At 41.7% G+C, this 26863-nt stretch overlaps 1 protein-coding gene across 2 annotated transcripts; it reads left to right on the top strand.

Moving 5' to 3' along the window:
- The first annotated feature begins 808 nt into the window (after positions 1-808).
- On the top strand, positions 809-26670 carry LOC135552529 (out at first protein homolog). Of its 2 annotated transcripts, none has more exons than XM_064984204.1 (4): positions 809-1611; positions 15085-15219; positions 15674-15871; positions 23944-26670. In XM_064984204.1, the coding sequence occupies exons 1-4, from the start codon at positions 1381-1383 to the stop codon at positions 24367-24369; spliced, it is 990 nt and encodes a 329-aa protein (XP_064840276.1). In that variant the 5' UTR covers positions 809-1380; the 3' UTR covers positions 24370-26670. The 2 variants fall into 2 exon arrangements, with proteins under 2 accessions (XP_064840276.1, XP_064840277.1); XM_064984205.1 differs by having other exon boundaries at positions 15674-15854; positions 23944-24360.
- The last annotated feature ends 193 nt before the right edge of the window (positions 26671-26863 follow it).

Consider the following 26863-nt stretch of genomic DNA (forward strand, 5'->3'; position numbering starts at 1 on the left):
AGGACATCATAAAAGTATAATAACACGAGTGAGTAGGAAAGAGGAGTGACTTTTTCCAACAAGGAAATCAGTGAATACCCCATGTGGCTTGACACAACTAGTAATTATCTGAAGTTCACAAGCTATAATTCAATGGTCTCATAAACAATGGATGACATTGGGTTAGATAGTGGATGACTTTGGGGCTGCAGGTAGCCTAGTGTTTACAGCGTTGGGCCAGTAACCGAAAGGTTCTGGATTGAATCCCTGAGCTGACTAGGTAAAAATCTGTAGTTCTGCTCCTGAATAAGGCAGTTAACCAACTGTTCCCTGGTAGGCCATCATTTCAAAAATAAAAATTCTTAACTGACTTGCCTAGTTAAATGAATGAAATAAAAAAAAGATAGCTTTTACGTGCAAATAAAAACAATGCCTCTGTATTTTTTGAAATCATGAGAAGTTTTTAGCCACAACTTTTATATAACTCCATATATAAATTCAGAAAAGAATTGGGACTATTTTGATTAGGTGAATTAAAATCCATAATCATATTTACACAAAAAAAAAAATCACACAAACTATTAGCAACTGCAGTAGGTTTATCTTCTTGTGCACTAGTGGCAACAATGCTTCATAATAACAAAACACGGTATTATAAAAATTACCTTCTCTTGTGGCCTATACCATACCATATGCTATAATTATTGTGCACGCTTGGATTTTCTTGTTGGATCACAACCAAATCATCACATCCCCTTGAGCTACATTTCGAGGGTGCTGTGCCTTTAAGAGTTTGCAACGCTCGTTGAATTCACAGCGCCGTCGCTGAAAGTTTTGAGGCCATGCAAGTAGAATACTCTGCTGTAGTTTGGATACCGAAGGAAGTGACGGGACTGAATGGGAGAAAAAAAATAAAAAATAATATGAGGATAAAAACAGAAAGCAGAATACGAAGCAACGTGCTGTGTGTACGATCAAGAGAGAGGGATACTACATCTCGCATGATTCTGATATGCATTGAAGTCGTGCGGGTCAAAGTTTTTTTTTAGTTGTTACAAAGTAACGTTAGCTGTGAAATGAAAAGCAGAGATTGAATTCTTGATCGAGGTGGGTTTACCTACCTAACGTTACTGTATGCGTTTGACAATTCAGCCGAGTCGCGTTAATGTTTGTACACAAATCAATCACGGCATGAATTATAGCGTAAAGCATGGAAGACGAACAACTGGTTGGATTTCATATATATATATTTTTTTTTACAAATAATAGATCGCAAAGGGGCTACCTGTTGAAACTGAAATGCTACTAAATAATTATCTGTTAATATTGAATAGAGACGGTTGGATTTCTCCTGGACTTTAGCATTTCTCCTCTGTCAAGTTCAGTTCTGCGTCTTCTGGAATGTTTGGGAGTTGTTTTCCACCGGTTTCAGCTCGAATAAATACATTTCTCTGGGCACTAATATTCTTAACAACGTTCGGACTTTGTTCAGAGCTGAAAGTTCGTGTTCGTTTAGCTGATGGACAAATCACAGAGGAAGTTCTAGAAGCAGACAGTGAAAAAGACTCAATCACACTTGAGTTCAAACAGGAAGATGGAACTCTCATAACGTTTGTCGCTGACTTCAAACAGGTGAGCGGTACCAAATGTGTTTTTCCCCACACCATCATTGTTTTGTGTTCGGCTATTGCCCAATGACCACCTATGTTGCCAGCCTGATCAGCGGTAATTTTGAATGAAGACTATTATACCTCCATGTAACTAATTTAGAAAACAGTACACCATAGCCCAATCGTGTTAGTCTAGCCTGTCATTTCAGTGCTGATGAGTTGACTCCCTGGTCATGGGCCCTCCTCTTCTCATGCTGGTAAATTCCTCAACATGCATGAGTGGATAATGTGAGGTGGCACAACAAACTGAATATTGAATTAGACTCTCACTTGTAAGGATCGGTTTAGGAATGCTATTCTTACTCTTTTGCAATACAACTCATGTCTTTTACTCTGAGTCTGCTCAGTCCTATCATCACGGAAGGGACTAGTCGGAGAGCAAGGGCATCCATCTACTCCAGTGGTTTACAAACTTTGTTGTGCCAGGGACCGGAAAGATATGGTCCTTCTTTCTTGCAGGACCAGTTACATTAATCAAATGGCTACATTAAAACTAGCACAAAATAAGAGACTAAGCCTAAACCAGTGTGCGCTAACCATAAGGGACCCGTCAGCAATATCTCCAGGACTGGTGCTGGTTCATGGGCCAGAGGTTGAGAAACACTGATCTACTCACTGCTTCAGTGTGACATGTGAACCAACAAACATGCAGCCTGTTCCCCGGGTGCCTCTGGTCACTGTGCACTACTCTCAGACACAGACCAAAGGCACGTGTCTCTGATTGTTGCAGTCCCACAGAAACTGACAGACTGGCAAGAAGTGAAGGGGGAGATTTTCTAGGATTAAGTGGGCATGTCTGACCTTTTTGATCTGTGGTTTGGTTCGCAAATCAAATGGGAAATGTTGTGATTTAAAAGAGGGAGGCACGTTGCCAAATCAGTGATGACACATCTGAGCACATCACACCATGGTGGTGAAGCCTGTTTCGCCAAATTAGCTACAGGCACAGGGCTCTTTCCTCTTGGTTTCCTCTCTGTTTGATCAGTTCCACTTGGAGGCCTGCCTCTCCATTCCGTTTACATGTGGTTCTCATTCAACTCTCTATCTCAAGTATTTATGGGAAGAATTTACTGCTCGGATCCGCATCTGGACAGGAAAGCTCTTAAACAGGGCATATCAAACAATGGGTAGCAGTAAATGGACAGAGTAGGTCTATATGAATGGATTTGTTGCTGTAATGAGTTTGTTCACGGGACCAGCCAGCTAGGTGTGTAGATGCTGTTTTTATCAATCATAGCCTCATGCCAAAATCCCCATGAGTTGGCATGGGTTGTGGGAACAGGAGTCCTGTAATCTATGGGATCAGTACAACTATGAGAATCGGAATGAGTCATTCCGTGATAAGAAGAAGAGGGGGGGGGGGGGGTGAACTAAAAATTTTACACGAACATGGACGCGTGGCGAAATGATATGGCTACCTAACAAACCACACCTCAATCTGTAGGAATGGATTATTCTTATTCCCCATTTGCATGAAAACAGCTGGAATGTGTATATTAATTTACCATGTTCAAGCAAGCACTTTACCCCAAAATGTAGCCCCTGATTCCCCAAAATGTAATTTGACTAAAAAGGGAGATGCAATTGCCAAAGTCTCTCTACTAAAATCGAAAGACCACTGCTTTACGTTGAACTCCAGAACTAGAGCCATAACATTGCTTTTGCCAACCTGATAAGGTAATGATTACATTAAAACAAGTAGGGCAGGGTACCCCAACCGAATTTGGCCCGCTGGTGTTTTATTTTTATATATAATGATTACGTGTGTGTGTGTGTGTGTGTGTGTGTTGTTGGACTGTAAAAACACCAGCAAATCAGCATTAAGTTATTTTAATTTTGGAAATCTGTTCCAAAGTATTCCCACGCATAATAGAGAGAGAAACAGTATATGATCGTGTACAAATGTAAGCAAGGTTTGAAATATTGATTTAGTTAAATATTATATCAGTTTGGGCTTCTTGCGGTCAATTTGCAGTTGACAAATTATTTGTAATTATGTTCAGGCCCCCTGACCATCCTCTCAAAAAAAGTTGATGATCCCTGAAGTAGGGCATCATATTCTAATTCTTGTATTTTTAAGTCTCTACTCTAAGACGACCTAATATGAAAACAAGTGTACTGTTACCTTGACTGAAAAGCGACACCTCCCCAGAGTTTCACTTCAGGGCACAACCTCACTCTCCAGCCCACGACACGGGTGGAATAAAATAGAGTGTAAGTCCTTCCTTTTCGAAGACAATCAATGTCTGGGAATGTCTAACATTTTTGAGGGGGAAAAATATCTTGGAATGGTCATGATGATGTAGGCCAGGCCCACACACACTCATCAGTGAGAGAATGTTTGTGGTCTTTCCCAACAGTTTGAATGTGAACCACAAAACTAGCTTGGCTGTGTCCCAAAGGGCACCTTATTCCCTAAACGCTGAGTATACACTTTCCCCTCAAAACAGCTTTAATTTGTCGGGGCATGGACTCTACAAGGTGTTGAAAACGTTCCACAGGCATGCTGGCCCATGTTGACTCCAATGCTTCAAATCAAATCAAATTTTATTTGTCACATACACATGGTTAGCAGATGTTAATGCGAGTGTAGCGAAATGCTTGTGCTTCTAGTTCCGACAATGCAGTAATAACCAACAAGTAATCTAACTAACAATTCCTAAACTACTGTCTTATACACAGTGTAAGGGGATAAAGAATATGTACATAAGGATATATGAATGAGTGATGGTACAGAGCAGCATAGGCAAGATACAGTAGATGGTATTGAGTACAGTATATACATATGAGATGAGTATGTAAACAAAGTGGCATAGTTAAAGTGGCTAGTGATACATGTATTACATAAGGATGCAGTCGATGATAGAGTACAGTATATACGTATGCATATGAGATGAATAATGTAGGGTAAGTAACATTATATAAGGTAGCATTGTTTAAAGTGGCTAGTGATATATTTACATCATTTCCCATCAATTCCCATTATTAAAGTGGCTGGAGTTGAGTCAGTGTTAGTGTGTTGGCAGCAGCCACTCAATGTTAGTGGTGGCTGTTTAACAGTCTGATGGCCTTGAGATAGAAGCTGTTTTTCAGTCTCTCGGTCCCAGCTTTGATGCACCTGTACTGACCTGGCCTTCTGGATGATAGCGGGGTGAACAGGCAGTGGCAAGGGTGGTTGATGTCCTTGATGATCTTTATGGCCTTCCTGTAACATCGGGTGGTGTAGGTGTCCTGGAGGGCAGGTAGTTTGCCCCCGGTGATGCGTTGTGCAGACCTCACTACCCTCTGGAGAGCCTTACGGTTGAGGGCGGAGCAGTTGCCGTACCAGGCGGTGATACAGCCCGCCAGGATTCTCCCGATTGTGCATCTGTAGAAGTTTGTGAGTGCTTTTGGTGACAAGCCGAATTTCTTCAGCCTCCTGAGGTTGAAGAGGCGCTGCTGCGCCTTCTTCACGATGCTGTCTGTGTGAGTGGACCAATTCAGCTTGTCTGTGATGTGTATGCCGAGGAACTTAAAACTTGCTACTCTCTCCACTACTGTTCCATCGATGTGGATAGGGGGGTGTTCCCTCTGCTGTTTCCTGAAGTCCACAATCATCTCCTTAGTTTTGTTGACGTTGAGTGTGAGGTTATTTTCCTGACACCACACTCCGAGGGCCCTCACCTCCTCCCTGTAGGCCGTCTCGTCGTTGTTGGTAATCAAGCCTACCACTGTTGTGTCCTCCGCAAACTTGATGATTGAGTTGGAGGCGTGCGTGGCCACGCAGTCGTGGGTGAACAGGGAGTACAGGAGAGGAGAACGCACCCTTGTGGGGCCCCAGTGTTGAGGATCAGCGGGGAGGAGATGTTGTTACCTACCCTCACCACCTGGGGGCGGCCCGTCAGGAAATCCAGTACCCAGTTGCACAGGGCGGGGTCGAGACCCAGGGTCTCGAGCTTGATGACGAGCTTGGAGGGTACTATGGTGTTGAATGCCGAGCTGTAGTCGATGAACAGCATTCTCACATAGGTATTCCTCTTGTCCAGATGGGTTAGGGCAGTGCAGTGTGGTTGAGATTGCATCGTCTGTGGACCTATTCGAGCGGTAAGCAAATTGGAGTGGGTCTAGGGTGTCAGGTAGGGTGGAGGTGATATGGTCCTTGACTAGTCTCTCAAAGCACTTCATGATGACGGAAGTGAGTGCTACGGGGCGGTAGTCGTTTAGCTCAGTTACCTTAGCTTTCTTGGGAACAGGAACAATGGTGGCCCTCTTGAAGCATGTGGGAACAGCAGACTGGTATAGAGATTGATTGAATATGTCCGTAAACACACCAGCCAGCTGGTCTGCGCATGCTCTGAGGGCGCGGCTTCCCACAGTTGTCAAGTTGGCTGGATGTCCTTTGGGTGGTGGACCACTCTTGACATGGGGAAACTGTTGTGTGGAAATTGCAGTTCTTGACACAAACCGGTGCACCTGGCACCTACCATCATACCCCTTTCAAAGGCACTAAAATACCTTGCCCATTCGCACTCTGAATGGCACACATATGCAATCCATGTCTCGAGACCTATAAATCCTTCTTTAACCTGTCTCCTCCACTTCACCTACACTGATTGTAGTGGATTTAAGGGATCGTATCTTTCACCTAGACTGACCAGGTGAACCCGTCATGGAAAGAGCAGGTATTCTTATTTTTTTTGTATCCTCAGTGTATATAGGGAAAACACCAGGAGACGACAAACATACTATTTACACAAGGGAACATAATATTATTTACAGTACAGTTAAATTAGATCTTTAGATAGAGGATACAATATATTGTTTTTTTAAAGCTAAACTTTGCTTTTTGCCGGAGTAACCTCTGGTGGCAGAGCATTCCACGATGACATGGCTCTATACTGAGCAACGCATTAAATCTCTATTTTTGGTTTGGGTACTGTAACGAAACCATAGTGGCTTGTCTGGTGGGGTATGTACTCATATATATATATACACACACACACACACTAAAGTATACCCTGGTTCGAATCCAGCCTGCATCACATCCAGCTGTGATTGGGAGTCCCATAGGGTGGCGCACAATTGGCCCAGCGTCGTCCGGGTTTGGCCGGGGTAGGCCTAGGCCGCCATTGTAAATAAGAATTTGTTCTTAACTGACTTGTCTAGTTAAAGTTTACACACACACACACACACAAACACACTGACTCAAAAGTTATTTTGTTAGAGTTACGTATGTCCCCATTACCAGTAAAACATAATCAAAACCTATTTCTTTCACTTACTTGCTGTGCTGTTTCGTTGTTCATTTGTTCAGTTGTTTCATTCTCAACCAGGATTTCATCATACATGTCAAGCAGTGAAGTTTCATCTCTCTGTCTGTGGCTTCTCTTCCTCGGTGCACACTGTCACTGTGTCCGTTTCCATATTGTTCAGCTATGTATGTAACATTTCACATAAACCCTGTTTCTTGTCTGCCTCGAGTTAGCGGTCCTTTTACATAGCATCGAGCATGGTGGCGACACAGTAAAGAGAGAATGCCACCGACTCGCTTGTTCACAGCCTGTGTTGGCAGTTTTGTTGAGCAGGCGTTTCAATACCATGACCGAGAGTATCACGTATTCTGCAGGAGTAGTTGATGAGCTTATTTCTCAAGTCAGTTGTTCGAGTGGAGCTAGCTAGTGTGTGCAAGTTTCAAACATGTTCTCAAGTGCCATTGAAATGGCAGCAGCGGTATGATAACCAGCATATTCATGAGCATGCAAAACGACTTTCCTCAGTACGAAACCCTCAACGACCCACTGTGCTATCAGACTTGGCATACTCATGGGCTGATATTTTACTGGTCCAAATGTCAGTCGTGAAGCTAATAGCAGTGATGCTATTACTGTGTGACTCCGGTAGGGCAACATTTGAAAAATAGCGCACTTGGTAGTGTGTACCGGTGCTTGACCAGTCGGTGAAAGCCAACATTACCCACAACCGAGAACGGTTGATTGTCAAGAGCAATGATTTCCATTATCTTGGCGTTAATGTATTTTGCCTTTTTGAGTTCTCGCTGAAATGTTCTTACTCTTTCGAATGCCTGCTGTTGACTGCTCGATTCACACAGCAGACATTGTGGGCTCGGTTAGGAATGCTGTGTTGCACGTGTAGTGCAACATTTTACGTGGCATCATTACATCATGTACCTGTACACTACCATTCAAAAGTATGGGGTCACTTAGAAATGTCCTTGTTTTTGAAAGAAAAGCACTTTTGTCCATTATTAAATAACATCAAATTGACCAAAAATACAGTGTAGACATTGTTAATCTGTTAAATTACTATTGCAGCTGGAAACGGCTGATTTAATGGAATATCTACATAGGCGTGCAGAGGCCCATTAGCAGCAACCATCTGTCGTGTCTATGGCATCATTAAATTTGACTTATTTTATCAAATCAATTCTCTTATTATTACATGATTAAACAAATCATTTAAATGTAATTAACTAGGAAGTTGGGGCACTAAGGAAAATCTTGAGATTATAAAGTTATAATTTTCCTAATATAACTTCAGATATTTAACATCTGATCAATTAGTCTTCTAATTAATGAATTATTCTTTACCTCATGTTAGTCTCATTCCAAACATTATAAATAGTTGGTTATCTGCACGAGCCCCTGGCTTTACTATGAGTTATCTATACATAAATTGTCTTAGTAAATAAATTATTAACTAAATAATAACAAAAATGCATAAACCCAGTATATATGGTTACAATGAAATGATAGGGGGGGTTCCCTAGTGGACTAAGCCGATATGACGGCTTGGCGGACAAAGGGTGTGGACTGAGAAGGGCGGGAATGACACTCACTATACAGTTGATAATTAATTGAAATGCTAATCCTTTGCACTTGAACGATCACTCATTCAGGAATAATTGCAATCAATCAATATATTTACACACCAGAGTGGAATCGTCAGTCCCTTATGTTGGAAAGTTCATCCGAGCATCTCTCTCTCTATCTGCTTCCCTGAAGTCTTTCGTGGTTAGAATGGATACTTCAGAGTACCATTCAGAAATGTTCTTATAGAATAGATGTTTCGGCGTTTGTCGGTCTTCACATCCCAGGTTGATATAATTTCTAGCTGCAGACTAGTAATTAATATCTAAGATTTGCTCTTATTCTGTCGGGATCGATAGTCTCAGTGTTTAACCATTTCCAGCCGTGTAGCCAATGCTCCACGTGGTATGGTTTGGAATTCAACAACCTTCACTTAAACTGAGGTTTTTGTGGTCTAAACTCAACTTGTGCCCCCTCGGTGTCCATCGAGGTACGCGTGGTCTGAAGAGTATTTCTTCAGGAGGGTTTTTTATTCGTAACAGTAGAAAGGGGCTGTTCCATGACGCTAGATCATGTCTGTGCTCATGGGGGTGGGCCCCATGACTTAGTTAACTTTAAGGAATACAATTCTGTAACATAACATCATATTACATCATTTCACAAATAGTTTCATTTTTACTCATTCATTTTATACAATAATTAGATGCAAACACCCTAATTGAGAAATTTACATATTCAGAGATAGTCATGTGTGTTTCCTGCCCTCTCTGAGGTCACCAAATGAAACACACTCATCATACCCTTACATTTAGGAGTTTAGGAGTTCGCCATGTGAAGTCGTTTGTTCTCTCTGTCTCTTTCTGCATGGCCCGGGGGAGAGGGTCTCCTCCAGGAATTTACGACCTGAGATAAGTGTGTGTGTGAGAGAATACCCAAGAAGGACCACGTCATGACACATCACTCCTGTGTTCCAATGGCACGTTGTAAACTATTCCAAGTTTATAATTTTAAAAGGCTAATTGATCATTAGAAAACACTTTTGCAATTGTTAGTACAGCTGAAAACGGTTGTGAGGATTTTAAAAAAGCAATAAAACTGGCCTTTAGACGAATTGAGTATCTGGAGCATCAGCATTTGTGGGTTTGATTACAGGCTCAAAATGGCCAACAGAAACAAATACCTTTCTTCTGAAACTCATCGGTCTATTCTTGTTCTGAAAAATGAAGGTTATTCCATGTGAGAAATTGCCAAGAAACTGAAGATCTCATACAACGCTGTGGACTACTCCCTTCACAGAGCAGCGCAAACTGGCTCTAACCAGAATAAAAAGAGGAGTGGGAGGTCCCGGTGCACAACTGAGCAAGAGGACAAGTACATTAGAGTGTCTGATTTTGAGAAACTGATGCCTCACAAGTCCTCAACTGGCAGCTTCATTAAATAGTACCTGCAAAACGCCAGTCTCAACGTCAACAGTGAAGAGGCGACTCCGGGATGCTGGCCTTCTAGGCAGAGTTCCTCTGTGCAGTGTCTGTGTTCTTTTGCCCATTTTAATACTTTCTTTTTATTGGCCAGTCTGAGAAATGGCTTTTTCTTTGCAACTATTTAATACATTTTAGAATAAGGCTGTAACGTAATGTGACGTAAAATGTAAAATGTGTATAAAGACACGGGTCTGAATACATTTGAAATGCATTGTATGTGTGACCAATACTATAATTGCTGCTTGTTTGTCTCGCACATACACACTGGTTGAGATGAGCAACAGATGTTGGGAATATACCTGACACACTATCACTTTAACTATCGCATTTACTATGCCCCTGTACCAACAATGCCACGGTCGTGTGAACGGGAACATTAGCTCTCTCTTAAGTCTTTTTTCGGTGTTCATAAATGTATTGTGTTTCACAACTCCCTCAGCCCTCCGGCTGTCTTATGTCTAGATATTCTCTCTTCAAAGAAAAGGTAATTATGAATACGCCCAAACAGTAAGCAACTCTTGGGATGAATTGATTTATTTCTATCACACACCCACTTGTTTGTAAAGAGCAGCGAGCACGGCGGTTGGCCTTTTATGAGCAGACTCCCATTGCGGTATATCTCTGACCCGTATGGCGGCTGCCCATCCCTTTTTATATCCTTTCATAGCCATCGCATATCTCCCAGTAACCTTGGACAAGTAGTTGGAAACTTGAACAATAACTCGGACCCCGTTGCAGCACAACTACCATTGCACCTTTTTTTTTGTTTCCAACTTTTCATTATTATCTGGGTGGCTTACACGTTATTCGGTTGCTCGTGTGGGAATTCTGTGAAATTTCTCTCAGCATTTCCACGTGAACGTTGGGGTTCAGTGTTCAATGCGTCCGAAATTGACTCATTTACCAGATCTTCTGCTCGACTGAGGCCATCCCACTTTGTCACTTGCACAAACTTGTCAGCCTTTTTTGTTACCGGGCAAGCAGTGTCACCTTTTCCAGGAAATGTTGTGGTTTTAGGAGTGGATGCCATACAATATTAGAGCTCTTGGACCACAGGGGCCATCCAGTGAATCCATCCACTGCAGTTGTGTAAGGTCCCAATACTGCACTGCATATGGGAAGGATATGGACTCCAACTCCCACCATGTATTGATGCCTGTGTGGAAGATCTGCTCCACAGATAAGAAATGGGTAGTTGCTCAATACACAAGACCTCCAGGGCATTTCCTCAGAATATATTTTAAGTTTAGCAGACAGTCAGCATGCACACAAGAGGGAGGTGTGGAGGAAGAATGGTGTCTAGTTTCTTTCTCTTAAGACAAGCTGCTTTCTGACAGTAGCCTTGTTTTGGTGTGGCAAAATAATTTGGGCTACATTGTTATTCTAGGCCAAGTTTGCTGTTTTGGCGATTTTTAGCCTGCTGTTTTCAGAGCCTGTTCCCATTTGTTTTTTGCTGTAGCCAACTCACTCCTGTGGTTGTTGGCTACACAGCACGAACAGAGCCTTTCTCCCATACTCATTGTCCTCCACTCCGGGCTGCTCTCCCTGAGGACTGCCTCCTGGCCTCGTCCACTAGCGGATGTCTTTATTCTGCTCTGGGTCGCCAGGCAGATGTTGGGCTTTGAACACTGCTAATAATAAAAAAGGTCTCTTGTCGTTCCCACAGTCAGAGACCGGCAGGAGGGGAAAGGGCAGGCACAGTAACGCCAAATACCTTTTGAACTTTTTGCAATCAAATGCTCCACAACACTAGACCTTTTTTTAATTTGATTTTTATGACAATGGATCTGGTTTCTGCTTGTTTTAGCCCATCTATATTCCCTTTTTGGACTGCAGCTCAACAAGGAAAGCAAGGCACCTTGTAGAATCAACACAAAGAGATACGTTCTATCGGATATGGCCAATTTTTTATGTAATTTTCTATGTATGTAAAGTTTTAACTTTCTGGCTAACTGGTTTTCAATTGAAAGGATGGCAAGGCTGTTCAACCAGTCTTGGCACATTGTAGATCTTTTAGTTATTTAATTTTTTTTTTTTTTTAAATCAGCTTACTGAAGGAACGTTCGCCTACAGCAACTGTTACAGGCATTGTACAGAAGAGTCGCAGTGCAGCGCACACCTCTCCAAAAATGCTCTGTAGCTGCAGCTTGTGGATGGCATTTAGGAGCTCTACAGGACGAAGACCATCTGAAAAAAGTGGCACCATATCGTCTTTAATATCACACTTCATTTTCAAATCCATATGTGAGGTCTTTGGTGTACTTGTTTCTCAATTTATGGCAAGATGACTGAATTGGTGTAAACTCCTCGAATATAGCTTCAATCGTGTGGAACCGTGTGTCCAAATTACTGATTGAACTATCCAGAGCCACAAAACACTTGTGAAATCCAGTGTCTGACTTCTGTTAATTTGCTATGTCATCTTCAGTCTCATCAGGGAAACTCCTCTGGCACACTTAGTTGGTGTAGAGGAGCAATCAGTGCACTGACATTTTAAAACATTTACATTTAAGTCATTTAGCAGACGCTCTTATCCAGAGCGACTTACAAAACATTAGATAACAAATGGGCTTGGAAATGAAAGGCTAATTTTCTGAATGTCAAATGCAACACACTCATTTTGTCAGGGATGTTGCTGAATGTTGGGTAAATTGCATAATTCTATATAATTATGTGGTCATATTTCTGCTTTTAGCAGATGGCTTATTTTCTCATGTTTTCTCATAGCACTTAGCACATTTTAATTTTAAAGCACAAATGTAGTTTTGGTAAAAAGCTGAAGGATGTAAATGTAACCACTCAAATTCATAAACCGCTATGGCTGCAAGGACAGACCATACATGATGTCATTTTATAACTTTTTAATTTATTTTATTTTTTACAAATATTGGAGTCAATCAATCTTATATTTTGGGCTCTGATGGGGTTTCATGAGAAATAAGTCTTATTTCAATAATCAATGGGTATAAATCATTAATTCAAACGGATGTACTAATCAGATTGCATTTTTAAAGCTTGTTCACAGAATTTCAGTTACTGTTTCTGATAGAACAAAGCTCCTGATTTTTTTTATTTTTTTCAAATTTTTTCCCATTTTTTATTACAGATTCTCCTGACTAGTGTACCAAACAAACTTCAGTTTAGGGGTATATTTAAACATGAAAATGCTTGAATAAAAATGACAGGACTGTAACAACTTTACAGCTTATCACACAGATGTGTCAACAAGTTGAGTTATCTTTGTCATTTTAATTGTCAATCTTTTAGGTTTGGGCAGCTGTGGATACCACCAGTTGCAGTCTCTGAAGTGCAAGGGAAGTAGAGTGGGCCAACAGGAAGGGTTACACACACTCCTAACCCATTAGCATTCCTGTTTGCGTCCCAAATGGCACCCTATTCCCTACACAGTGCCCTGTGGTCCCTGGTCGGGGTACCATTTAGGACACAGCTCCTATCGATCGATTAGCTCTTTGGCCCTATCCCCTTAGCTGTTCGAATCTGGACAACTAAATCAGGTGGAGCTCCATCATATTTTTTCCACCTTACAGATCAAGTCAAAGGGTTAGGGCCAGAGGTAAATGGTAGGGAGAGAATTGGAGCCGACTATCTATGCAAATTGATTTGAGGTGGCCAGTAGCTTGTGCTCAGTCACCATCTGCTGCTAAAGAAATTTGCCTTTGCTGACAAGGTATTTGCATAATGCACTGATTTAAAAAAAACATGACCAACCCACTTGCCAGATTTAAAAAAAAAAGTAGAATCTATCTTTTGATCGCTTAGGTTTTAATACACTCTCGCATGGTGCGTTGCTCTTGACATGGCTTATTTGCATTCTGTCATATGAGCAGGGGTACTGCTTTTTGCCATTTTCTGACACCGCCCATCATTGGTTGCACATTTTCTCACTTATCCTGTAACCTAATGTCTGTCTTCTCGAGCGCACAGTGTTGCTGTGGCAGTTAGGCCTGGGACTGGGAGGGTGCCAACCTAGTGTGGCTTGGCACGGAGCTTCTGTTTCAGCCCAAAGTTAGGGCTACTCCATGATCCTACTGGTGCTGTTGTATTTATAGAACAGAGGGTGTCCATCTTATTTGTTTTTAACAAATTATAGCCATTTTACCGGGTTAGTGAAACCACCCCAAAAATGCCATAAATGGTTTTAAAATAAAGTGCAAAAAAAAAACATTTTTCTTTTACAAGAAAAAAACACTTCCATTTTTTCCTTTATGACGTTCACACACAGTAGGTCTCCAGCATACTTTAGAGCAGGATGTTAAATGTAACACAGAGATGTTACCCAGTCTTAACACCTGCCATAACACAATGCTGGGGTTGGAGAAACCTTTGCTGCATTACCATGTCCCCCCCCCCTCTCTGCCTGGGTTCCTCCCCTATGATGTTGGTTTCAGAGGAGAAGAGCAGTGCTGCTTTCCTGTAATTACCCTGAGTGTGCCAGGAGCAGTCCCTCCGCGGGCTGTCTGGTTCTCCGCGGACTGTGTGTGTGTGTGTGTGTGTGTGTGAGAGAGAGAGACACGTCAGGGAAGGGAGAGCTGATGAATAGGGGAGACAGGTCTGTGGCTTTGCTGTCCTCGGCTGGAACTTCTCTTTATGGCCTTGGGGCTGCAGCCAGATCTCTCGTTCGGTTGCCAACAGCAACAAAGTCGTGGTAAACCTTCCTTCCAACATCTTCATTTTTCTACTTTGTTCACATGAAGAGTATAATGAGATGATTCATCTTTTGAAGTTATGGGTGTTATAGTTTAAGAAGAACTCTTTGGGCACCGATTTGACTGTGTAAATAAGCAGTGTTAGTGAAAGGAGACTGAATGTGAATTTATTTCCAAATCTCTCATTCTAATGTGGTTTAGTGTGTAACAGTGCAGATGCAGAATGAAGGGTTCAGTTGCTTAACTTGCATTTCAACCTTGTTTCAAGCCTACTATATGGGTCCAAAACAGTATGGCACACCCTAGAAAAACATTTTAAAAATGGTCAATTAAAATCTTTCTTATAGGACAAGTCCAGGAAGTCCCTCACTGTTTCAATTGTTTGTTTTGTTTTCTTCCATACGGTGCATAATGAACACGACCCAGATCCTATGCAGTTACCCTGCCTCACAATCGGTCTCCCTCCTTCCCTCCCCTTCAGCATGTGAAGATCTTCCGGGCGCTCATCCTTGGGGAGCTGGAGAGGGGCCAGAGCCAGTACCAGGTCCTGTGCTTCATCTCGCACCTCAACCACAATGAGTTCATCCCCAGCGAGTCCATGGCCCGACTCAGACAGGTATGTGTCACCCACTGGGGTTCTAACCTCGGGTGCTTCAAGGCTGTTAGTTGCTGAGTTAAAGGCCTTAACTTGCCTGAGACCTGAATATTTCTGTTTAGTCAACGCATGAGAGTGGATCCAAACCTCCTCTGCTAAATGTGCACTAGTAGTACAGAGAAATTAACTTTCTGAGTTGCCTTGTTTGAATATGTTGAAAGTGTATCCTTCCTCTCCTTCAAGTAATCACTGATCTAACATGATACTTGCTAGCAAGTGGTTCCTATGTAGCTTCCACCTATTCCTGCTATGTCAGATCAGTGATAACGCCAAAGGAAGGGTACAGGGAATAACAAATAATAAGGCCAGTGGGTACCCTTGCTGGGAGTGTGGGGGGGAAGTGAATGAGCATTATCCCATTTGATAAATAAAGTGACCATGGTGACATGACTGACTTTGTCCTGCGGTCCACCAGAAAAACCCTCAATCCATTCGCACGGCAGAGGAGAGGCGGGGCCTGGACCAGCTGACCATGAACGTGGCAGTGAACCTGAGCCAGGCTTGGCAGCTCAGCAGCCACATCCACAACATGTGCAGCGAGGCCCGGGAGGCTGTCTACACCCGGGAGAGGGACGTCAAACATTGGCTGGAGAGAGGTCAATGGAATGAATATGTGGGCACATCGTCACAGATTATAATTGATTTTGGGCAACGTGACATATACAACAAAATGCACAATGTGGACCCAGAGGATATCGCTTGAAAGTATTAATTAAAACGCTTATTTCCAAAGTGGTCCTCAATGGTAAAAACAATAACACATAATGATTAAAATACAAGACAACATTACGAACAACCATAAATATTCATTTATATTGACATCCTAAAAAGTGTCACTATTCACTGCACTTCTCCCTAACCTTAAAGATCAACCATATTAAAAGCAAAGCAGTTCGACACATAACAACAGAGTTACGCATGGAGTAAAACAAACCTACAGTCAATAATACAGTAGAAAAATAAGTCTATATACAATGTGAGCAAATGAGGTGAGAAGGGAGGTAAAGGCAATAAATAGGCCATGGTGGCAAAGTAAATACAATATAGCAATTAAAACACTGGAATGGTAGATTTGACAGATTAGTGTGCAAAGTAGAAATACTGGGGTGCAAAGGAGCTAAATAAATACGGTAGGGGAAGCGGTAGTTGTTTGGGCTATTTCTAGATGGGCTATGTACAGGTGCAGTGAGCTGCTCTGACAGCTAGTGAGGGAGATAAGTGTTTCCAGTTTCAGAGATTTTTGTAGTTCGTTCCAGTCATTGGCAGCAGAGAACTGGAAGGAGAGGCGGCCAAAGGAGGAATTGGCTTTGGGGGTGACAAGTGAGATCTACAGTGTGAAGAACAAGTATTTGAGACACTGCTGATTTTGCAGGTTTTTCTACTTACAAAGCATGTAGAGGTCTGTAATTTGTATCATAGGTACACTTCAACTGTGAGAGACGGAATCTAAAACAAAAATCCAGAAAAACACATTGTATGATTTTTAAGTAATTCATTTGCATTTTATTGCATGACATTTTTTTATTTTTTATTTCATCTTTATTTAACCAGGTAGGCTAGTTGAGAACAAGTTCTCATTTGCAACTGCGACCTGGCCAAGATAAAGCATAGCAGTGTGAACAGACAACACAGTTACACATGGAGTAAACAATAAACAAGTCAACATAGTAGAAAAAAATCTATATACATTGTGTGCAAAAGGCATGAGGAGGTAGGCAATAAATAGGCCATAGGAGTGAATAATTACAATTTAGCAGATTAACACTGGAGTGATAAATGATCAGATGAACATGTGCAGGTAGAGATACTGATGTGCAGAAAAGTAAATAAAATAAAAACAGTATGGGTTGAGGTAGGTAAATTGGGTGGGCTAATTGCCGATAGACTATGTACAGCTGCAGCGATCGGTTAGCTGCTCAGATAGCAGATGTTTAAAGTTGGCGAGGGAGATTCCTGAGAGGAGTCCAACTTCAGAGATTTTTGCAATTCGTTTCAGTCGCAGGCAGCAGAGAACTGGAAGGAAAGGCGGCCAAATGAGGTTTTGGCTTTAGGGATGATCAGTGAGATACGCCTGCTGGAGCGCGTGCTACGGGTGGGTGTTGCCATCGTGACCAGTGAACTGAGATAAGGCGGAGCTTTACCTAGCATATAGCCAGTGGGTATGGCGACAAACATGTAGCGAGGGCCAGCCGACTAGAGCATACAGGTCGCAGTGGTGGGTGGTATAAGGTGCTTTAGTAACCAAACGGATGGCACTGTGATAAACTGCATCCAGTTTGCTGAGTAGAGTATTGGAAGCTATTTTGTAGATGACATCGCCGAAGTCGAGGATCGGTAGTATAGTCAGTTTTACTAGGGTAAGTTTGGCGGCGTGAGTGAAGGAGGCTTTGTTGCGAAATAGAAAGCCGACTAGATTTGATTTTGGCTTGGAGATGTTTGATATGAGTCTGGAAGGAGAGTTTGCAGTCTAGCCTGACACTTAGGTACTTATAGATGTCCACATATTCTAGGTCAGAACCATCCAGGATGGTGATGCTAGTCGGGCGTGCGGGTGCAGGCAGCGACCTTAGATAGGCAGGGCAGGATGGATATAGGTCTGTAACAGTTTGGGTCCAGTCTCCTCCTTTGAAGAGGGGGATGACCGCGGCAGCTTTCCAATCCTTGGGGATCTCAGATGATACGAAGGAGAGGTTGAACAGGCTGGTAATAGGGCTTGCGACAATGGCGGCGGACAGTTTCAGAAATAGAGGGTCCAGATTGTCAAGCCCAGCTGATTTGTATGGGTCCAAGTTTTGCAGCTCTTTCAGAACATCGGTGGTGACCGTGTTACCTAGCCTTAGTGCAGTGGGCAGCTGGGAGGAGGTGCTGTTGTTCTACATGGACTTTAGTGTCCCAGAACTTTTTGGAGTTAGAGCTACAGGATGCAAATCTCTGCTTGAAAAAGCTGACCTTTGCTTTCCTGACTGACTGCGTGTATCGGTTCCTGACTTCCCTAAAAAGTTGCATTTCACGGGGGCTGTTCGATGCTATTGCAGAACGCCACAGGATGTTTCTGGGTTGGTTAAGGGCAGTCAGGTCTGGAGAGAACCAAGGGCTATATCTGTTCCTGGTTCTACATTTCTTGAATGGGGAATGCTTATTTAAGCTGGTGAGGAAAGCACTTTTAAAGAACAACCAGGCATCTTTTACTGACGGAATGAGGTCGATATCCTTCCAGGATACCCGGGCCAGGTCGATTAGAAAGGCCTGCTCGCTGAAGTGTTTCAGGGAGCGTTTGATAGTGATGAGTATGATAATGATTGCACATCATACCAATCCTTAAAATAAATACACCAGACCAGCAGTAGGGGGCACAAGGGTCAGTGGAGTGGTTTCCCTTACAATTATGACCTTGACCAAATTAAACTTTGCCTGCTTTTTAAAGCTATTTTTACTTTTTATTTGCTTGATCTCCAAGGGAAGTCTATTCCATAGACAAATGCCTATATGGAAAAACGTGCTCCTCGCAGTACTGTTTACTCTTGGGATTTTACAAGACATAACACAAGCTCTGGTATTGTGACTGTGTTGGTTATAGACCATATCAATGTGTTTCATGTAACCTGGGGCGCGATCGTTTTAAGATGTCAAGCATATGATTTAAGTTGGTCCACTCTGGACTCCAAAGGCAACAAGCCCACCTTCAGGAACTCCCCTACCCCTATGTGGGTCCTAGGGGAGACATTCAGCATATACCTGAACATTAATTTGCAAGACCTGCGTTCTCTTTTTCAGCTTTTTTGATAGCCCACTATACCAAAACAGAGCAGGCATAATCAACATGACATTAAATCAAGGTTGAGACGAGCAGTTTATCTTTAATGTTAAAATATCTAGTGTTATGATGTAAATGTAATTTGTTTGCCATTTAATTTTCTTTTTTTTTTAGCAGCAATCAGGTCTCCAGAAAGGGATTTCTCTAGGGACACAAAGATAAGATACTTGTTTTAGATTCGCTCTCCTTGCCTGCACAGTTTACCGTTATCTTGTCAGCCCTAAGCAATCTGTTTTGTTTCAAACAAAATCGATTCAGTTTTTACCAAATGTAGTGACAACTTTTGTCAGACACCCAATCTCTAACAAAATGCAATTCCTTAACTCAGGGTCTCCTCTATGTAAACTGTATCCTTCCCTGATACCAGTATTGCTGAATCATCAGCATACAGTAAAGTGTAAACTCTTGCTTTATCTGGCATATCATTAACGTGTATATAAGAGGCCCTAAAATTGATCCCTGCGGTACTGCAAATGCCTCTGACAGAACATCACCAACATTACATAATTGTGTTCTGTTGGTCAGATAAGACCTAAAACATTTCACTGCTACATCATTTAGACCCGTGCATTTCAGTTTCATCAGGAGAATATTATGGTCCACAGTGTCAACAGCTTCCTGCAAGTCTAACATGACCATACCTGTATAGTTCCCCATCTCACTTTCCTTCTTAATGTGGATACGGCAAGTATCAGTGGAATGAGCTGTTCTAAAGCCAGATTGTAGTTCAAAAAGAAGTTTGTGCTCAAGAAGGTATCCCTCAAGTTGATTTTAAAAACAAATCTCTCAACAACTTTGGATGAGGTTCTGAGGATTGACACAGGCCTGCAGTTTCCTACATTTTGTTTTACTACTCTTCTTGTGGAGTGGAACCACCCGGGCTGTTTTGAGATCCTTGGGAAATGGACCACTACTAATAAAGGTTTACAATATGTTATAATTTTAGCAGTGACACAAGCACTATTCTTTGAATTGTGCAGGAAGGTTATCCAGCCCAGTTGCTTTGTTTATGTTTAATGAGCTCAGCTCAAACAAATAATTTGTGATACCTTTGCTATGGTAAAAGTAGTTAATGAAAGACTGGCCATAGTGTCCAGAGCAGAAGGGGAACTTCTGAACCAGAGATGAAGCTATAGTGGTAAAAAATGTTTAAAAATAATTTGCAACCTTTTGCCTGGTCATAACATAAAACATCAATATCCAGGACAATACTACAGGATTTTACATAAGGGGGAGTTTTTAAGCCAATGTCCATTTAAAAAGTTCTAAAGTATACAAGGCTGATGTAAGTTGTCATTAACGGCATCTATATAATGTTGGGATTTGGTCTTATCCATTTTGTATCTTGCCTGGTTTCTACAGTTAATATAACCGTCATAATCTTGTAGATTTGTCCTTCTGAATCTGGCCAGGTAGCGATCCCTTTTCCTTATGAGGTCTAAGATCTCGGAAGTGATCCATTTCCCTGACCGCTGTTTGATTTGAATTTGTTTCATCGGAGCCAGAGTCGAGTGCAGACAAACAGATCATTAAAAAGATACCAAGCTTGATCAATATCACAGTTTAGTACATGAGATCAATCCAAAATACCCAGGACCTCTTACATAACGTTTTTTTTTAGTATTGTTTCATAGACCGTACCTTCATGAATATATTACCAGCTCTAGTAGCATTATGGATTTCTTACGGGTACAGTTGGTTACCATATGATCACTAAAACCAATATTTAAGACTCCTGACTGGCAGACATTCTCTTGATCTGATACAATAATCAAATCCAAAGTCGATTTACTGTCTACGCACCTGGGTTGGCTCAACAATTAGTAGTTCTAGTCCAAATAGCTGATTTTAAAGTTATACAGGGCATTTACTAGTGTACTTTTCTTGGGTGATAACTGCACATTTGTATTAAAATCGCCGATAAAACACACCAAGTATAGGATGACATTTAAGGAGAAGTATATCCACCCATGAAACCTCAAGACCATCCATTTTCAGATCTGAAAGAGGGTTAAAATGCACATCCTTCCTAGTAAAAACACACACGCCACCACCGTTTCGGTCAATTCTATGAACGCTATGAACACGGTAGTTCAATCTCATGGTTGGATGGGTCAATTGAGGATGATGTCGCAGTAACTACTGCAGCTCGTGTGTTTTAGAAGCAAGGAATTTTAGTTCCTCTAATTTCAGCAGCAGGCTCTGCGTTCACATGGATAAAATGAAGTCCTCTCTGGTTGAAACAGTCAAACATGTCATTTTCTGTGCCCACTGCTGATACATCGACGATCTCATCTAGATTGCACTCATCATCCCTTCTTGTGTCCAGCATCCCAAATGTTTGGCACCTCATTTAAACAGCATACATTGCACACAAGCAAAATGTTACTTTGAGACTTTACAGCTTCATCATATGACAAGGGGTTGATACTTCCACACTTTGTGAACAAACAAATCCACTGCTTTTGAATTCTTCCTTACGGTCTTACCACAGATTGGGCATGGTTGTTAAGCTTGCTTTGTGGTGTTTGGGCCAGGACGGGTGTACAGTGTAGCAGGCTTAATGTAACACGCAGCTTGTTTGAGTTAACACCGGTCTCAGCTGTGTTTACTGTGTACCTTCCCCGAGCGGCTCAGCTGTTGCTGTAGGAAAGGTGATATCAGGTGCTGGTGCTGTGCTGGAAAATGCCCCCCCTGCCAGAATCCCCCCCCCCCCCTTCGCGTTCTTCATTGCTGCGACTTGCCCCTTGTATGAGATTTCTGCTCTTCACTCCGTTGTCAATTTAGCCTACATTTCACTTATCTTCGTAGCAGAAAGCATTTTTTTGGTCTGCAGTTTTCGGTTTGGCTATTTGTTTCAAGTGTATGTGGAGGTTCTAGCTTGTATGGCGCCCCTCAGCACCCGGGGCACCCGTGCCGCCCCCTGCAAGATGGTACGGTGGGTGGCTGCCCATGTCACCCGTACCTAAATCCGCTACTGATTTATATTAGTCTATAAATCAATCTCTTTGCCAAAATTCGTCATCTCTTCCATGTCTTAGTCAACTAGTATTCTTGAAAGTGGAAGGATAATAATTCAGCTATAATTGTTCTGAAATGTTTATTGCTTGCCAACATATTACTCCTTCTCTGTTTAATATAATACACATTTATGAATTATGTTGCCTATCCTGATGTGAAGTTTGTTCTATAGAAAGTATTTGACTCTAGCCACAAAATTAAGGAAATTAGAGGGGGGGGTTCTGCCAGGTTGGAGATTCTCGGCACAACACCTGTTCAGTTGCTCATGGCTGAAGTTCACAATATGAAAGCAAAGATTTCCATCCACGTCTTTCAGTGTAGGTGGAATGGGAGTTTAGGATAATCGCCATGTTTGAATTGTAGAATAAATCAGAAACGACAAGGCAAAACCTCTGGCTAAAGTCATAATAGTATTGCACGTTGAGATATACAAACAAACAATACTTGAATAGCAAAAAATACATTTAACAGTCTGTTACGTGAAAATAACGAAGTGATCTGCAGTGGTGTAAAAATATTTTAAAGTACTACTTAAGTAGTTTTTTGGGGGTATGTATTTGACTATTTATATTTTGGACTACTTTTACTTCACTACATTCCTGATGAAAATAATGTACTTTTTACTCCATAAATTTTCCTTAAGACCCAAAAGTACTCATTTACATTTTGAATTCTTAGCAGGACAGAGTGTCCAAGAGAACACCCCTGGTCATCTCTACTGCCTCTGATCAGGTGGACTCACTAAACACAAATGCTTTGTTTGTAAATTATGTCTGAGTGTTGGGGTGGCTATCTGTAAATAAATACAAATGGCGCTGCCTGGTTTGCTTAATATAAGGAATTTGAAATGATTTATACTTTTACTTTTGATACTTTAAGTATATTTTAGCAATTACATTGACATTTGATACTTTAAATATATTTTAAAACCAAATACTTTTTTAGACTTTTACTCAAGTAGTATTTTACTGGGTGACTTTTACTTGAGTCATTTTCTATTACGGTATCTTTAGTTTTATTCAAGTATGACAATTGTGTATTTTTTCCACCACTGGGGAATAGTATCTTTCACAGTCAATGTTTTTGGCCTCGTGGCCTTTCTCAAGACAAGGTGCACATTAGTCCACCTTTGTGTGGACGTGGAATAAAAGATACGGATTACCTTTTAATTTTTGTCCTCCCAGCTTCTCTTTTTCATTTGGAGAAGTCAGCCCCTCCCTCGGTGAAGTATGATTGACTGGAGTGCTGAGCTGGAATAAAAGCCTGCACACACTATGGCCTCCAGGAATTCAGTGCCCACCCTTGGTCTAGACCTTAATCACACACTCGCTCCAAGTTAAATTCATTAGCTCTATATGTACACTACCAAACTAGCCCAGTTCTACTATAACACTATTAGTATTTGACAATGTAGAAAAAGATTACGCAATTGACTGTAAACTGAAACGTTCTCTCCCTGAGAGTCTGTTTTGCTCCTATAGCTCTCTTGCTCAACTTTAGGCAATCACTTTTTGTGATCCTTTTTTTTTTTTTTTTTTACGAGAGCTGACTGAAGAGCCCTGTATCTTTTAGTTTATATGAAGTCAGTGTCTAGTCGTAGATAATGTACTGTAGCCTAATGGTCAGTGCAGTGTACGGTGAACCATCTGTGATTGAATAGAGATAGCAGCACTCTTTTGCATGAAAAAGCTCCTTATTACTAGCCTAGTCCCAGATCTGTTTGTGCCGTCTTGCCAAATCCTATGGTCATTGTCACAGTGGGTGTTGGCAAGACTGCACAAACAGATCTGGGACCAGGCTACCTTAATTAGTGTATTGACTCACAAATATGTTGCTTGCTGCACCTGTAGGAGTGGAGGGCTCCGTGTTTGAGATCCTGCCCCAGTCGGTGGACGTGGTCCCGGTCCTGCTGTCGTGCCGCTCTACGAGAGACGTGTGGCAGCCCTGCTCCTGCAGCTTCAGCCTGCGTCTGGAGTGGTACCCCTGCCTGCTCAAGTACTGCCGCAACCGCGACACCACAGGCAAAGGTAGCCCCTACAAGTGCGGCATCAAGAGCTGCAGCAAAGGCTACCAATTCACCTACTATGTCCCCCACAAACAGCTCTGTCTCTGGGATGAGGAGACTTAGCAGCACACTGGCTGTGCAGTCAGACCCCCTCACCCCCCAATGCTTTTCTTTCCTCCCTTATTTAATTTGGATATCACGTTGGGAGTTCAGTTCATCCTGTCGTGAGATGATGGTAGTTTTATGCCTTAAATGGGTCAGTTTAGGTTGAAATTGAGACCAAAGCTATACCCTCTCAATGACTCCTTTGACATTTCCTATAGTTGGGATATGATGCTGCCGAAGTGTCCAGGTACCTACTGTGCCACATAAAGTTACTCTCACACGTTTGTTACTCACACGTTTGTGCCCAGCTAATTAAAAAATGACTACAAGAACCTCCTCTCATAAGGACACGTTTATGCATACGGCTGGACAGAGCAGCCTTTTTTCTACATTTCTTGCCCAGTGGGATGATTGGTGAAGGAACAATGTTCCCATTATGTTGTCACAGGAAACCGTGGGATGCGGATCGGAACGGTCAGTCGGACAGTGACTTATGACGTCAATAACACCGCTTTAGCCAGCTCTCTTCCTGGTCGACGGCAACTCAGGTTGCAATCAACAATGTTTCTCTGATTGCTGGGATTATTTATTTGGTTGCAAGGTGAAATTATTGAAGATTCTTATGTATAAAATGACTAATCTTAAGTTTTCTTTATATAAACTTCATCCCATTTTTGTCTTTTGATTTGTGTAGCAAAACGGACAGATTATATACACATTGTAAAAAAAAAAACATTTAAAAAAACACCTTAAAAGCAACACCTTCCTAATATTGAGTTGCACCCTCTTTTGCCCTCAGAACAGCCTCAATTCGTCGGGGCATGGACTCTACAAGGTGTCAAAAGCGTTCCACAGGGATGCTGGCCCATGTTGACCCCAATGCTTCCCACAGTTGTCAAGTTAGCTGGATGTCCTTTGGGTGGTGGACCATTCTTGATACACACGGGAAACTGTTGAGTGTGAAAAACCCAGCAGCGTTGCAGTTCTTGACACGCTCAAACCAGTGTGCCTGGCACCTACTACAATACCCTGTTTTTCAAGGCATTTAAATATTTGGTGTTGCCCATTCACTCTCTGAATGGCAAACATACACAATCCATGTCTCAATTGCCTCTAGGCTTAAAACTCCTTTGTTAACCTGTCTTCTCCCCTGCATCGACACTGATTTGAAGTGGATTTAACAGGTGACAATAAGGGATAATAGCTTTCAACTGGTCAGTCTGTCATGGAAAGTGCAGGTGTTCCTAATGTTTTGTACCCTCAGAGTATATTGTGAAAATGTCTGGGCATTGTATTTAGTTAACAGTATAGATGCTGATGCTAATTTAAAGTACATTGTTGAAGAGCAAGTTACTTCTTTCTAGCCTCAACGTTGTTTTTCTTCTGTCAATGCGATAATTTTTTATTTTTTTCTTGGGAACAAATTTCATGAATCCCAATTCACAATGCAAGATCACCTGAGTATCTGTAAACCGTCTGGGTTTGAGAGAGAATGCCACTAACTTGAACATCATTCACAGCTCAATCACTGACGGCCATGATTGATTTTTCTTTTACACACACACACACATATTTCATTTTGACAAAGGTCTCAAAGTTAATTTGCTTATATTTCATTATTCTTTCAAGGTTGGGGGCAAACCACAGTAAAGATTCACAAAGGAAATATTCTCCAAGTAAGGGCTGAAGTTGCAACTTATTTGATTTGTGTTCACTTTTTTCACTTCTCATGGAATGGATCTGATAAACGTTCTAAGCAATACCGTTAATGCAATGTGTAGCTAATGCATTCCATTCAAAGTTCAACACATGGATTATTGGGGGGGACATCTAACCATAGTCAGTGAAACCCTTTTACCATTATTACATTTCTCATGTCGGTTCATTTCATTAACATCACAATGTGTTAAATGTACGTGTAGGGCCTTCCTGATTATCACTTGGATATGTGATTCCATTCCACACAGAACACTTTGTTCAGGTCGGACTAAAATAATCAGCAATCAGTAGGGAAAAGTCCAATTTTATTCCGGAATTTGATCACTTGTCTGCTATCGGATTCCTATACCTCATTACGGCATTTTACATCTCGAGTAGTTTAATGTGTTTAATCATTCAGTAGTAACTGGTACCTAATTGTTTTGTTTAATTCTCCTGGTTTTATTCTGTCACGTTATGCTAATGTTCACTTTGTGTATGACCTCTTCCTAACTGACAAACCAAAATGTATTTTTTTTTTTTGTTGTAAAAACCCTTCGAACTGTGGCCATTCTATGGTAACCTATGTGCCTTAACACTTCAAATGATATTTTTGCAATGTAAAACTAGAGTAAAGTCGCTTGTATTTTTCTATGTAAGAGTTGTGTATGTTTGCAAAGAGCAATACCACAGAAAATGAAGTCATTTACAATTCAAAAGTACATTTTTGCCTGCAAGGGTTCAATAAAGGCACCTCTTTTGCACTGCATTTCTGTGGGTGGTCTTTATTCAGCAAAAATCTGACTTCAGAACAAGATTCACTGACACCTACCTTGCGCCAGGTACAGTATCCATTTTCGTGAAGCTTTCATGTTCCCCACCTGTACCAGAGAGAGCATTTCTGCAGAAGGCGTATTATACCTGCATCCCACCTTTTCACCTCCACGTACTGATGGAAAAAA

Source organism: Oncorhynchus masou, chromosome 13 (assembly GCF_036934945.1).
Source record: "Oncorhynchus masou masou isolate Uvic2021 chromosome 13, UVic_Omas_1.1, whole genome shotgun sequence".
Lineage (NCBI taxonomy): Eukaryota > Metazoa > Chordata > Actinopteri > Salmoniformes > Salmonidae > Oncorhynchus > Oncorhynchus masou.

Coding starts and splice junctions, on each gene's coding strand:
- LOC135552529 (XM_064984204.1), top strand. CDS start 1,381: ATGTTTGGGAGTTGTTTTCCACCGGTTTCAGCTCGAATAAATACATTT. Junction 15,220..15,673: donor CCATGGCCCGACTCAGACAG/GTATGTGTCACC, acceptor GCGGTCCACCAG/AAAAACCCTCAATCCATTCG. Junction 15,872..23,943: donor GAGGTCAATGGAATGAATAT/GTGGGCACATCG, acceptor CTGCACCTGTAG/GAGTGGAGGGCTCCGTGTTT.